Here is a 12,986-nt window from a genome sequence, read left to right as displayed (position 1 = left end):
ATTCATAAACGAATTTGTTTTTGATATAAAATATTTCAAGAGCTGCTTAGCTTTTTAGTTTCGTTTATTTATTTATTTTGATGATGATAATAAATATATTTTATATTTTTTATATTGCCTTTCAATTTCTCATCACGAGACTGCAGGAGAGAAACGTCTGTGATTGATCGCAGCATAAAGAGTTTTAAATAATTAAAGAACACTAACAGGACAGTCATTAGCTAACACATCCACTTACCATAGACTGTTGCCTAAAACTATTACACAGCTGCCTCCTGTTAATAACGAATTTCATATGTTGAGCGAGGGGATATGAGACAATCAATCATAGGTACCACTAACCTTGAAATTAATGTTGGAAGACATCAAGTCAGTAATTATCATTGTTCAAACCCTGTATGTCTTTATTGTCTCTTTCTCCTAACATTTTATAGAAAATGATTCAGGGCCGAAATTGTACTCAGGCCTAGAACAGCACTGGTAGTTTTGATCGCGAAGGCAAACGGTTGACGTAAAGATGCTGGCACTAAGTGGGTGTGCCTTGCCATTATTTCAGCTGTCACTTGATCTGCGTCGCGGGCGTCGCGGGAAATGTCTTTGTAGCGGAGGTGGCTGCTCCGCTCTACCTCGTGGACACTGTCTTTACACACCGCACACACACACACACACACACACACACACACACACACACACACACACACACACACACACACACACACACACACACACACACACACACACACACCGCACACACACAGAGAGAGAGAGAGAGCGAGTCTGGCTCGAGTGAGGGCAGTCAGAGGCAGGTACATAATTATTGGAGAAACCTTCCAGTACAATTCAATGTCGATCTTATTTTTGCTTCAACAACGGGAATATACGGAGTGAATGTTGCTCTTTGTGTAATTAGGCTACCACAGTGAATAGCTGCTTTGCTGTCGCTGGCACAAAGAAGGACTGTTTGTTTTTCCACTGTCCAAAAAGGTAAGCTTCGCTTTAAGGAAGGATTAACGTGTTTTATCCGTTTTACTTTTTTGTGTCATTGAAAATCACATTATTTCTTAATGCATTGGGGTACATTCAGAACCATACATTCTTAATGCATTGGGGTACATTCAGAACCATACATTCTTAATGCATTGGGGTACATTCAGAACCATACATTCTTAATGCATTGGGGTACATTCAGAACCATACATTTAATTTCATACAACAATCAATATATTGACGCAATCAGCGATACTAATCTGCGTGCTCATTGGATGGCCTTTTGTAAAATTAAATAGTATCAACTGCATTATATATCTCATGCGGAATTAAAAGTGAATCTTACATGTCACTTCATCGAAAATTAAACGAATATTTACTTGAAACATCTTAATTCTATCTCTTTTCAGTGACTGTTTTTTCTGAACCTTGGTATTTACAAAGAAAGGTGTTTACAGGTTCTATCCTCTTGGTTTAGCTTCTTGGCATTGCTAAATGTGTATTCTCCTATTGCTCTGTGCGGTGTTAGCCTCTTAGCTGTCCCTGCTCAGCTATATTCCACATCTCTGGGCTAAATCCAGCTCTCATCCGTTAATGACTTGTGCAAGCGGTTAATAGACCAATATCCAAATGAGAAAATAGGCGTTTTTTTTTTATCCGGAGGAACCACAAAACCTTTCTCGTGAAATTCTTATTATTTAGCCTATTGCATTTTCAGTAAACAAACATGTTTACTAGCCTGTTTATGATTAGTATGTGTTAATTAAGTCTATTGGATCATTATTACGATAAGGGATAGTGTTATTATTAATAATAATATAAATAGAATAATAATATTATTATTTGCTGTTGTTGGAGGCTAATCAATGTTATAACAATACTGTTGATGTTTTTGAATCTGGAAAGAGGATAAGGATTGTTTATAAATTAGCTTTCATTGGTTAAAAACGAAAATAAACAACATACATTTTCATTCTAATGATAATAACTGTTTTTCTGTCTTCTGCAGACTTCCAGTGATGGAGTCTAATCCTACTCAGTTACCTGTGGTACGGGACTCCAGCTGCTCTCCACCGAGCTCCAAACAGAACCGACCAACATTCAACCCCAACCTGAAACCCAACCAGGTCAGCGAGACCGCGCTGTATGGAATACCCATAGTCTGCCTGGTGCTGGACGGCCAGGAGAGACTGTGCCTGGCGCAAATCTCCAACACTCTGCTGAAAAACTACAGCTATAACGAGATCCATAACCGGCGTGTGGCGCTGGGCATCACCTGCGTGCAATGCACCCCGGTCCAGCTGGAGATTCTGAGGCGTGCGGGCGCCATGCCCATCTCCTCGAGGCGCTGCGGGATGATCACAAAGCGCGAAGCAGAGAGGCTTTGTAAATCGTTTATCGGAGCCCACAACCCTCCAAAACTACCGGATAATTTCGCGTTTGATGTTTCCCACGAGTGCACGTGGGGGAGCCGTGGTAACTTTATACCAGCCAGGTACAACAGCTCCCGAGCCAAGTGCATCAAATGCTCTTTCTGTAATATGTATTTTTCTCCCAATAAGTTCATATTTCACTCTCACCGAACATCAGAATCCAAGTATACCCAGCCAGACGCTGCTAACTTTAACTCCTGGAGGAGACACCTCAAACTGACCGACAAGGGCTCACCGGATGATTTAGCTCATGCGTGGGAGGACGTCAAAGCCATGTTCAACGGGGGCAGCCGGAAGAGGACGCTGCCCATGCACCGCCACGGGCCCGAACGTTCCTCTCTGTTAAAACCTCACCAAGGACCTCCCAACCTGCTCCGGAGAGACTCGCCGGAGATCCCCCCTAAAATCCTCCGCTGCGAGGACAACCGGGGAGGCATGGGGAGTATGGCGAGCATCACGCGCAGCTATCCCATTATCCCGGTGCCCAGCAAAAGCTACGGGATGCTACAGAACGTGAAGATCCCTCCACCTCTCTTCCCACACCCATACGGGTTTCCGGCCTTCGGGTTGTGTCAGAAGAAGGATGACAGTGGTGTGATGGGGGAACCGAATAAAGCCCACCTCTCTGGCGTCTTCTCCTGGCCGCGCACCAAGGACAGCGCCTACCACTCTTTCCCCATGTTCTGGCCTACTGTAGACGGCCTGCCCATACCGTCCTTCCCCCAGCCCCAGCCACAGCACCAGGCCCAGCACCAGGCCCACCCCCAGCCACAGCACCAGGCCCAGCCCAAACAGCCATCGGAGGTCCTGTGCGCTAGACAGAGTGAGCTGGACTCATCCGAGCAGGGTGACAGAAATAGCAAAGCACCAAAGGACAGCCTGGGGGATAGTGAGCGGTGCTCCAGCACTCAGTCCACCCGGAATGAGGATGACAAGTCCGGGGATGAGGCGAGGTCAATGGACGGTAAAATGCCTGTTCTGCCCCGGAAGATTAGCTATGTCTCCGCATTCAGACCCGTCATCAAAGACGCGGAGAGTATAGCCAAACTGTACGGTAACCGGGGGAAGTACAACGGGGCTCGAGCTGGGTATCTGTCACCTGATTTCCTGAGCGAGAGCTCGAGCTACAGGTCCTTGTCGCCAGGCAGCGTGGAGAGCGTTGGCGAGACAGATGTGGACGTGGAGACCAATAAGTCACATGAGGATGAGGAGTCACTTCCGCACTCCATTGAGGACTGCAGGAGCCCTCCTGTCCCTGTTCTAAGCCTGACGCGCGGTGCAGGTTCACCAAACGGCCTGGAATCCATACCTGAGCCAGAGCAGGCCGCTGTGGTCGACTCACAGAGAATGAACCGACCTTTACAGGTGGAGCTGTCTTCAAATAGAGATAGACAGGGCAAACAGCTGCCGGACTGCAATAACATCACGTCTTTTGATGAAGTGAGTGATTGATATGGTCCGGCTCATTCTATTAGATGGCTATATACATACTAAGGAAGATACTATTTAATTGTGATTAATTCACTGATTCATTAAACAATCATCATCCTCTTGCTTTTACACACACATTGGGCTTATTTCTCACTTTTATGCGCATGTTTGTTTTGTCTGTGTGAATAGCAGAGAATAAAAGGCCGTTCAAATACACTGTCCAATAGGAGAATTTGTCCCAAATGTTCACAGAGCATTATTGACCAATTATCCTCATTATCCGATGTATCTAGGTGTACTCGCCGGACAGGAGCAGTCCATATGCTTTTGGTTCACCAACGAATTACCAGACAGACAATGTGGAATCGAAAGGTTGGATGTTGTTCTGTTAACATTTTTTAAATAATAAAATACATTTTGTGAAAAGGAATGAGACTTATTTGTTGTTTATTCAGATGACTGTGCCAGTAGAGAGGAGCCATCTTCGACAGTGAAGGAGGTTGAAATGAAGTCGTATAACGGCCAAAGCAGGGAGGAGGGCCCGAGAGAAGCACTGAACGAGGGTAAGTTTAAGCGCTACACTTGTCAGTCGATAATACGGTATTTTACATTTTCTGTCAGAACTTTTAATTTACAAATATTTAAACCTCTATTGTATTACCTATTTTTATTTTTGTTTTGTAATGTTATAAATGTTGTCTCTGTGTGCATTCAGGCGAGGAAGCGACGCACAATGTTAGTATAATCTCAGACAAACATAGAAAACTGGCTAAATATAAAACCATTAAATAACCATTACAATTAATATTAATATTACAATTAATAACACATGTTGGGCTATTTAGTTTAAATATGTTTATTATATACTTTCTTTAATAATTGGATTGATCCCTACAGAATAGGTTAGAAAAGAAATAGAACAGCTCTCACCCCAGGCCTTTTACCAATCGCTTAACATGAATCGTTTAACATAAATTAGCCTATACCATTTAACCTACACCATTTAGTCTATATCATTTAGTCTAAACCCCGAAGCAATTTTCAACCCGTATTAATTTTCTATTTTTAAACACATTTTGTTCGTTCCTTTTCTACAGACGAATTGCAGAAACAACTCACGGAGCAAGTGGAGCTAAGGAAGAAATTGGAACGAGAATTCCAACATTTAAAAGGTATAATTAAGCAGGCAGGTTTCCATTGACCCAGGTTTATTCGACGCTGGCTGGCTGGCTGGACAAAAGCAATGTCGCAAAAAAATATAATTGCGACATGTGTAATGGAAACGGCAGATATAGGAAACATTTTCTACAGATCAACAACATTTTTATCCGTTCGACGGTTTATTTCTCTTTTTGTCGAACTAACTTTATTGCGACAAATGATGACGGAAACGGTGTTTTCGGATAAATTATGATTGCGGAATACTTCTGAAGGTACGCGGGGCACGTGATGTCATCATGCCATCATAAACTCCACTCCACATTTCATTGTAAATTCCTAGCTGACTGCTTGCAAAATCTATATATTTTTTCAACTATAAAAATAATGTTTCTTTGCAGGACAACGGTTGTCCTGAGTTCCAAGAATGCCTGAATTGCTTTTCTGATTGGCTGGCAAGTTTCCACCATCCAATTATTACAGATGTACAGGAGTGGACGTGTCAGCGTGGTGCGGACGAGGCAGCCCGTAGTGCATGGGCTCTAGATCTGTGGCGATACGTTAGACACATGACAATTATTACAGATGTACAGGAGTGGACGTGTCAGCGTGGTGCGGACGAGGCACCCCGTAGTGCATGGGCTCTAGATCTGTGGCGATACGTTAGACACATGACAATTATTAGAATGTAGCAAATATTAGTTCACTATTGCATTCTATCCATGCTGGCTTTCACGGGCTGCCTGAGACAGATAGGTGGGAGGACACACAGGCTACCTGAAACAGATAGGTGGGAGGACACACAGGCTACCTGAAACAGATAGGTGGGAGGACACACAGGCTACCTGAAACAGATAGGTGGGAGGACACACAGGCTACCTGAAACAGATAGGTGGGAGGACACACAGGCTGTCGCCAATTTATTAATGCGCAATTTTCGTAACTAGTTAATGGAAACACTTCGCCCACTACATTTTGATTCGACATTGTAGGTTTTTGCGAAAACGTTTAATTTTTTTGTGACATCATTGCGTCCCGCTGTTTTTATCGACACAATATAGTTAAATGGAAACGCATCCTAGCAGGCAATTGTCGCATCTATTTTCAATGCGAACTTTCTAAATGTCGACAAATATCAGTTTTATAGTTTTTGATTCCAACGGGTCAGAGAGTGTTTCTCTTAATGTCATGATCAGCATCTTGAACGCTGAACAGAAACAATCCGATCAGGTTTTGCACGGCGTTTTATTTGACATGCTGCTTTCACGTGCCAGTCGGATCTAGGAAACTGACATTTTGACTTGCTAACTGGTTGTAGTTATATACCCACCGTGTTCAACCAGTTAGCAAGTCGGACATGTCTGAGTTTCCTTTTTCCGACTAGGCATGTGAACGCGGCATTAGTGCATGCTAATTTTGTATTGCATGGTTCGATTGTAATTGATGTTGCTGTCAAACGCATATGGCTGCAATGGTAATTTAGCTATTTACCACGTCTAAGTGCTGTATCCAGGCACTCCGCGTTGTGTCGTGCTATAAAGGGCGGTGGGATATTGTTGCACCTGCAATTAGTAATTTAGGAAGCTAGATTCCATTTTGCCCGAGTAGGATGCCACAGTGTATAGGCTGCCATATTAAAATAATATCCAAGTAGGCTAGTTTATCGGCTATACTAAAGATGACTAAGCCGATCTATTGTAATTTGCTCCCCAGATAATTTCCATCATCAGATGAAAAGGGAGCTGTCCTACAGGGAAGAGATGGTTCAGCAGCTTCATATTGTCAGAGGTGAGAACATACCAAACATTCACACTGAGGCATACTGGTGTAAAAAGACTAGCTGCTTACAATTTTGTTAATAAAGTGGGATCAGATTAAACAACAAGGGCTATATGAATACATATAATTGGTTGATTGATCAAATGCAACTTTGCAAAATAAATCAATTGATGAATAATCTAACCTCTAAATGTATCTCGATAAACTCCGAACATATGTAGATGTAATGTGGCCGTAACTGTAGATGTACATCACAAAATGATTGATGTAAATCAGGGGTTCCCCAACGTCTCCTCGTGGACTCCCAGCCATTCAATACATTTGGTGTATTCCACAGCTAGTCTACCTGATTCCACTTGTCAACTAATCTTCAAGCCCTCGACTCGGTGAATCAGGTGAGCTATTTCAGGGCTTAAACAACATGGTGAACTGTCCCCAAAGTTTGAAAGCCACTGATGTAAAATCCTAGCTCTTAATATCTTCCTCTGTCCCTTACATATAGACACATTATGCAGCGAGCTGGAGCGAGAGACAAATGCTCGCTATGCTATTTAACACAAGTTGAAAGGTAACTGATATGAAGCCTGTAGGAATATGCTAATAAATAAATATGCAGTGTGTTCGGAAAGTTTTCAGACCCTTCGCTATGAGACAAGATAATTGATCTCAGGTGTATCCTGTTTTCATTGATCATCCTTGAGATGTTTCTACAACTTGATTGGAGTCAAACTGTAGTAAATTCAATTGATTGGACAAGATTTGGAAAGCCACAAACCTGTCTATATAAGGTCCCATAGTTGACAGTGTTGACAGTGTATGTCTCAGCAAATACCAAGCCATGAGGTCGAAGCAATTGTCCTTAGAGCTCTGAGACAGATATTTTTTTATTGTCCCCAGCACAAGGTGCACCTGTGTAATGATCATGCTTGTTTAATCAGCTTCTTGATGTGCTATACCTGTCAGGTGGATGGATAATCTTGGCAAAGGAAAAATGCTCACTAACAGATGTGAACACATTTGTGCCAAAAAATTGAGAGGAATCAGTTCTTTGTGCGTATGGAATATTTCTAGGATCTTTTGGTTTCAGCTCATGAAACATGAGACCAACGCTTTACATGTTGTGTTTACATTTTTGTTCAGTGTGTGTGTATATATACAATACCAGTCAAAAGTTTGGACACACCTACTCATTCAAGGGTTTTTCTTTATTTGTACTATTTTCTACATTGTAGAATAATAGTGATGACATCAAAACTATGAAATAGCACATATGGAATCATGTAGTAACCAAAAAAGTGTTAAACAAATCAACATATATTTTACATTTGAGATTCTTCAAATTAGCCACCCTTTGCCTTGATGACAGCTTTGCACACTCTTGGCATTCTCTCAACCAGCTCATGAGGTAGTCACCTGGAATGCATTTCAATTAACAGGTGTGCCTTGTTAAAAGTTATTTTGTGGAATTTATTTCCTTAATGCGTTTGAGCCAATCAGTTGTGTTGTGACATGGTAGGGGTGGTATACAGAAGATAGCCCTATTTGGTAAAATACCAAGTCCATACTATGGCAAGAAGAGCTCAAAATAAGCAAAGAGAAATGACAGTCCATCATTACTTTAAGAAATTCAGGTCAGTCAATCCGGAAAATTTCAAGAACTTTAAAAGTTTCTTCAAGTGCAGTTGCAAAGACCATCAAGCGCTATGATGAAACTGACTCTCATGAGGACCGCCACAGGAAAGGAAGACCCAGAGTTACCTCTGCTGCAGAGGATAAGTTCAGATAAGTTCAGATTGCAACCCAAATAAATACTTCAGAGAGTTTAAGTAACAGACACATCTCAACATCAACTGTTCAGAGGAGACTGCGTGAATCAGGCCTTCATGGTCGAATTGCTGCAAAGAAACCACTACTAAAGGACACCAATAAGAAGAAGAGACTTGTTTGGGTCAAGAAACATGAGAAATGAACATTAGACCACTGGAAATCTGTCCTTTGGTCTGATGAGTCCAAATTTGAGATTTTTGGTTCCAACAGCCGTGTCTTTGTGAGACGCAGAGTAGGTGAACGGATGATCTCCACATGTGTGGTTCCCACCGTGAAGCATGGAGGAGGAGGTGTGAAGGTGCTTTACTGGTGACACTGTCAGTGATTTATTTAGAATTCAAGACACACTTAACCAGCATGGCTACCACAGCATTCTGCAGCAATACGCCATCCTATCTGGTTTGCGCTTAGTGGGACAATCATTTGTTTTTTAACAGGACAATGACCCAAAACATACCTCCAGGCTGTTTGAGGGCAATTTGACCAAGGGGAGTGATGGAGTGCTGCATCAGATGACCTGGCCTCCACAATCACCCGACCTCAACCCAATTGAGATGGTTTGGGATGAGTTGGACCGCAGAGTGAAGGAAAAGCAGCCAACAAGCATATGTGGGAACTACTTCAAGACTGCTGGAAAAGCATTCCAGGTGAAGCTGGTTGAGAGAATGCCAAGAATGTGCAAAGGCAAAGGGTGGCTACTTTGAAAAATATAAAATATATTTTGATTTGTTTAACACTTTTTTTTGGTTACTACAAGATTCCATATGTGTTATTTCATAGTTTAATGTCATCACTATTATTCTACAATGTAGTAGTACATAGTAAAAATAAAGAAAAACCCTTGAATGAGGAGGTGTGTCCAAACTTTTGACTGGTGCTGTATATATACACTGAACAAAAATGTGAACGCAACATATAAAGACATCTAGCCCTTTATACACAGCAAGACTGCCTGTGTCCTTTTGTATGAAATCTGCAGTTAAAAAAAAAAAAAAAAAACATTTCTACTACAGTTTTCGTACACTAGGACACACCTAGTTAGGAATGTTAACCTGTGAACAGGAAGTCTTGCTGTGGCTGAAGGGTTAGATTGTATTCTTCAGACATGTCTTCGGAAAGTATTCAGACCTCTTGACTTTACCACAGTTTGTTACGTTACAGCCTTATTCTGAAACTGATTCAATTACACGTGTCCCTCGTCAATCTACACACAATACCCCATAATGACAACACGAAGACAGCTTTTTATTTTTTGGACATTTATTTAAAAAATTAAACAGAAATAGCTTATTTACATAACTATTCAGACCCTTTGCTATGAGATTCGAAATTGAGCTCAGGTGCATCCTGTTTCCATTGATCATTCTTGAGATATTTCTACAACTTGATTGAAGTCCACCTGTGGTAAATTCAATTGATTGGACATGATTTTGAAAGGCACACACCTGTCTATTTAAGGTCCCACAGTTGACAGTGCATGTCACAGCAAACACTAAGCCAGGAGGTCCGTAGAGCTCAGAGACAGCATTGTGTCGAGGCACAGATTTGGGAACCAAAACATTTCTGCAGCATTGAAAGTCCCCAAAAACACACGGGCCTCCATCATTCTTAAATGGATGAAGTTTGGGACCACCAAGACTCTTCCTAGAGCTGGCCGGCCGGCCAAACTGAGCAATCGGGGGAGAAGGGCCTTGGTCAGGGAGGTGACCAACATCCCGATGGTCACTCTGACAGAGCTCTAGAGTTCCTCTGTGGAGATGGGAGAACCTTCCAGAAGGACAACCATCTCTGCAGCACTCCGCCAATCAGGCCTTTAAGGTAGAGCGGCCAGACGGAAGCCACTTTTCAGTAAAAGACACATGACAGCCCACTTGGAGTTTGCCAAAAGACACCTAAAGGACTCTCAGACCATGAGTAACAAGATTCTCTGGTCTGATGAAACCAAGATTCAACTCTTTGTCCTGAATGCCAAGCGTCACATCAGGATGAAACCTGGCACCATCCCTACGGTGAAGCATGGTGGTGGCAGCATCATGCTGTGGGGATGTTTTTCAGCGGCAGGGACTGGGAGACTAGTCAGGATCGAGGGAAAGGTGAATGGAGCAAGTACAGAGAGATCCTTGATGAAAACCTGCTCCATACTGGGGCAAATGTTCACCTTCCAACAGGGCAATGACCCTAAGCACACAGCCAAGACAACACAGGAGTGGCTTCCCGAAGCCACAAGTCTCTGAATGTCCTTGAGTGGCTCAGCCAGAGCCCGGACTTGAACCCGAACAAACATCTCTGGAGAGACCTGAAAATAGCTGTGCAGCGACGCTCCCCATCCAACCTGACAGAACTTGAGAGGATCTGTGGAGAAGAATGGGAGAAACTCCCCAAATACACGTGTGCCAAGCTTGTAGAGTCATACCCAAGAAGACTTGAGACTGTAATCGCTGCCAAAGGTGCTTCAACAAAGTACTGAGTAAAGGGTCTGAATACTGATGTGAATGTAATATTTCTGGTTTTTATATATTTTTTATAAATTAGAAAACATTTCTAAAACTGTTTTTACTTTGTCATTATGGGATATTGTGTGTAGATTAATGAGGGGGAAAAAGGTGTTTGATCCATTTTAGAATAAGGCTGTAACGTAACAAAATGTGGAAAAAGTCAAGGGGTCTGAATGCTTTCTGAAAGCTCTGTCCATAAACATGCAGTCTGTTAATTAAGTTGTATTACAATTTAGAGCATGACCTTGATTCAAGTTGACCCACAACTGCCTTTAACTACTTTTGAATTCAAATATGTTTGTCAAGTTACATTTACTGAGGAAAAAGAGAATGAACTTATATGCATTTTGAAAACACATCAACAGAAAGTAATTGTGCTTTGTGAGGACCACACACACACACACACACACACACACACACACACACACACACACACACACACACACACACACACACACACACACACACACACACACACACACACACACACACACACACACACACACACACACACACACACACACACACACACGTACATCTAGTGTATCTATTTAGTGATCTATTCTCTTTCTTCCCAGAAGCTCATGACGCACTACACCAATTCTCCTGTAAGATGCTGACTCCTCGTCACTGCACTGGAACCTGCTCCTTCAAACCTCCTCTTCTACCACCCTAGTCCCTTCCCACAGTCCGCCGTGGAGCCCCATCCGTCTGGAAAGCAAGACTACTACCACCCTGAAGACTAGGCGTGCAGTATCCAAAATACTAGGCAGGGTCTGAGTTAGAGTAGACAATTTAACACGAGAGCGACAGGGTCTGAGTTAGGGTAGACAATTTGACACGAGAGCGACAGGGTCTGAGTTAGGGTAGACAATTTAACACGAGAGAGACAGGGTCTGAGTTAGGGTAGACAATTTAACACGAGAGACAGGGTCTGAGTTAGGGTAGACAATTGAACACGAGAGACAGGGTCTGAGTTAGGGTAGACAATTTAACACGAGAGAGACAGGGTCTGAGTTAGGGTAGACAATTTAACACGAGAGACAGGGTCTGAGTTAGGGTAGACAATTTAACACGAGAGACAGGGTCTGAGTTAGGGTAGACAATTTGACACGAGAGCGACAGGGTCTGAGTTAGGGTAGACAATTTAACACGAGAGAGACAGGGTCTGAGTTAGGGTAGACAATTTAACACGAGAGACAGGGTCTGAGTTAGGGTAGACAATTTAACACGAGAGACAGGGTCTGAGTTAGGGTAGACAATTTAACACGAGAGAGACAGGGTCTGAGTTAGGGTAGACAATTCCTAGTAACTTTCCAAAAAATGTCCCAGAAATCCTGGTTGGAAGATTCCTAGAATCAGAAAGGAATAAGCAGGAAACCCAGAATTCTCAAACCAGGATTTCTGGGAAAGCTGTACATTTTGGGAAAGTTACCGGAATTTTGCAAACCTTGTCTGAGAAATGAAATGTGATCAGCATTTTAGATCATAATACATAATATTATATAGACGTGGAGGACCTGATCCCAGATCAGCACTGCTACTCTGAGAGGCTTTATGAATCCGGCCCTGGCCTCTATCAAATGACCACATCATTGCACCAGAGCAATGCTTTGGCGTGAGGGAAACCTAGAGCCGTCATTAGTCACTGCATTAATGATATTAATTGTAACATATGAGAGAGAGTGTCTTCAGACTCGGTGTATAATTTATATAAAGTACAACATGAAAAATATTATATGTTTAATTGAAAATATGACCATAACTTTTATAAATCATTAATATACAGTACCAGTCCAAAGTTTGGAAACACCTACTCATTCAAGGGTTTTTCTTTATTTGTACTATTTTCTACATTGTAGAATAATAGTGAAGA

The 12,986-nt window shown here is 42.3% G+C and overlaps 1 protein-coding gene across 3 annotated transcripts; it reads left to right on the top strand.

The window, feature by feature from the left end:
- Positions 1-651: 651 nt before the first annotated feature.
- LOC129861881 (SKI family transcriptional corepressor 1 homolog-B-like) lies at positions 652-12,986 on the top strand. Of its 3 annotated transcripts, none has more exons than XM_055933047.1 (7): positions 652-984; positions 1,997-3,860; positions 4,145-4,223; positions 4,307-4,414; positions 4,949-5,023; positions 6,723-6,797; positions 11,692-12,986. In XM_055933047.1, the coding sequence occupies exons 2-7, from the start codon at positions 2,007-2,009 to the stop codon at positions 11,784-11,786; spliced, it is 2,286 nt and encodes a 761-aa protein (XP_055789022.1). In that variant the 5' UTR covers positions 652-984; positions 1,997-2,006; the 3' UTR covers positions 11,787-12,986. The 3 variants fall into 3 exon arrangements, with proteins under 3 accessions (XP_055789022.1, XP_055789021.1, XP_055789023.1); XM_055933046.1 differs by having other exon boundaries at positions 11,689-12,986; XM_055933048.1 differs by lacking the exon at positions 11,692-12,986 and adding an exon at positions 7,126-7,895.

The sequence above is a fragment of the Salvelinus fontinalis genome, chromosome 9, assembly GCF_029448725.1.
Source record: "Salvelinus fontinalis isolate EN_2023a chromosome 9, ASM2944872v1, whole genome shotgun sequence".
Lineage (NCBI taxonomy): Eukaryota > Metazoa > Chordata > Actinopteri > Salmoniformes > Salmonidae > Salvelinus > Salvelinus fontinalis.
This window is presented reverse-complemented; position numbering and strand designations above follow the sequence as displayed.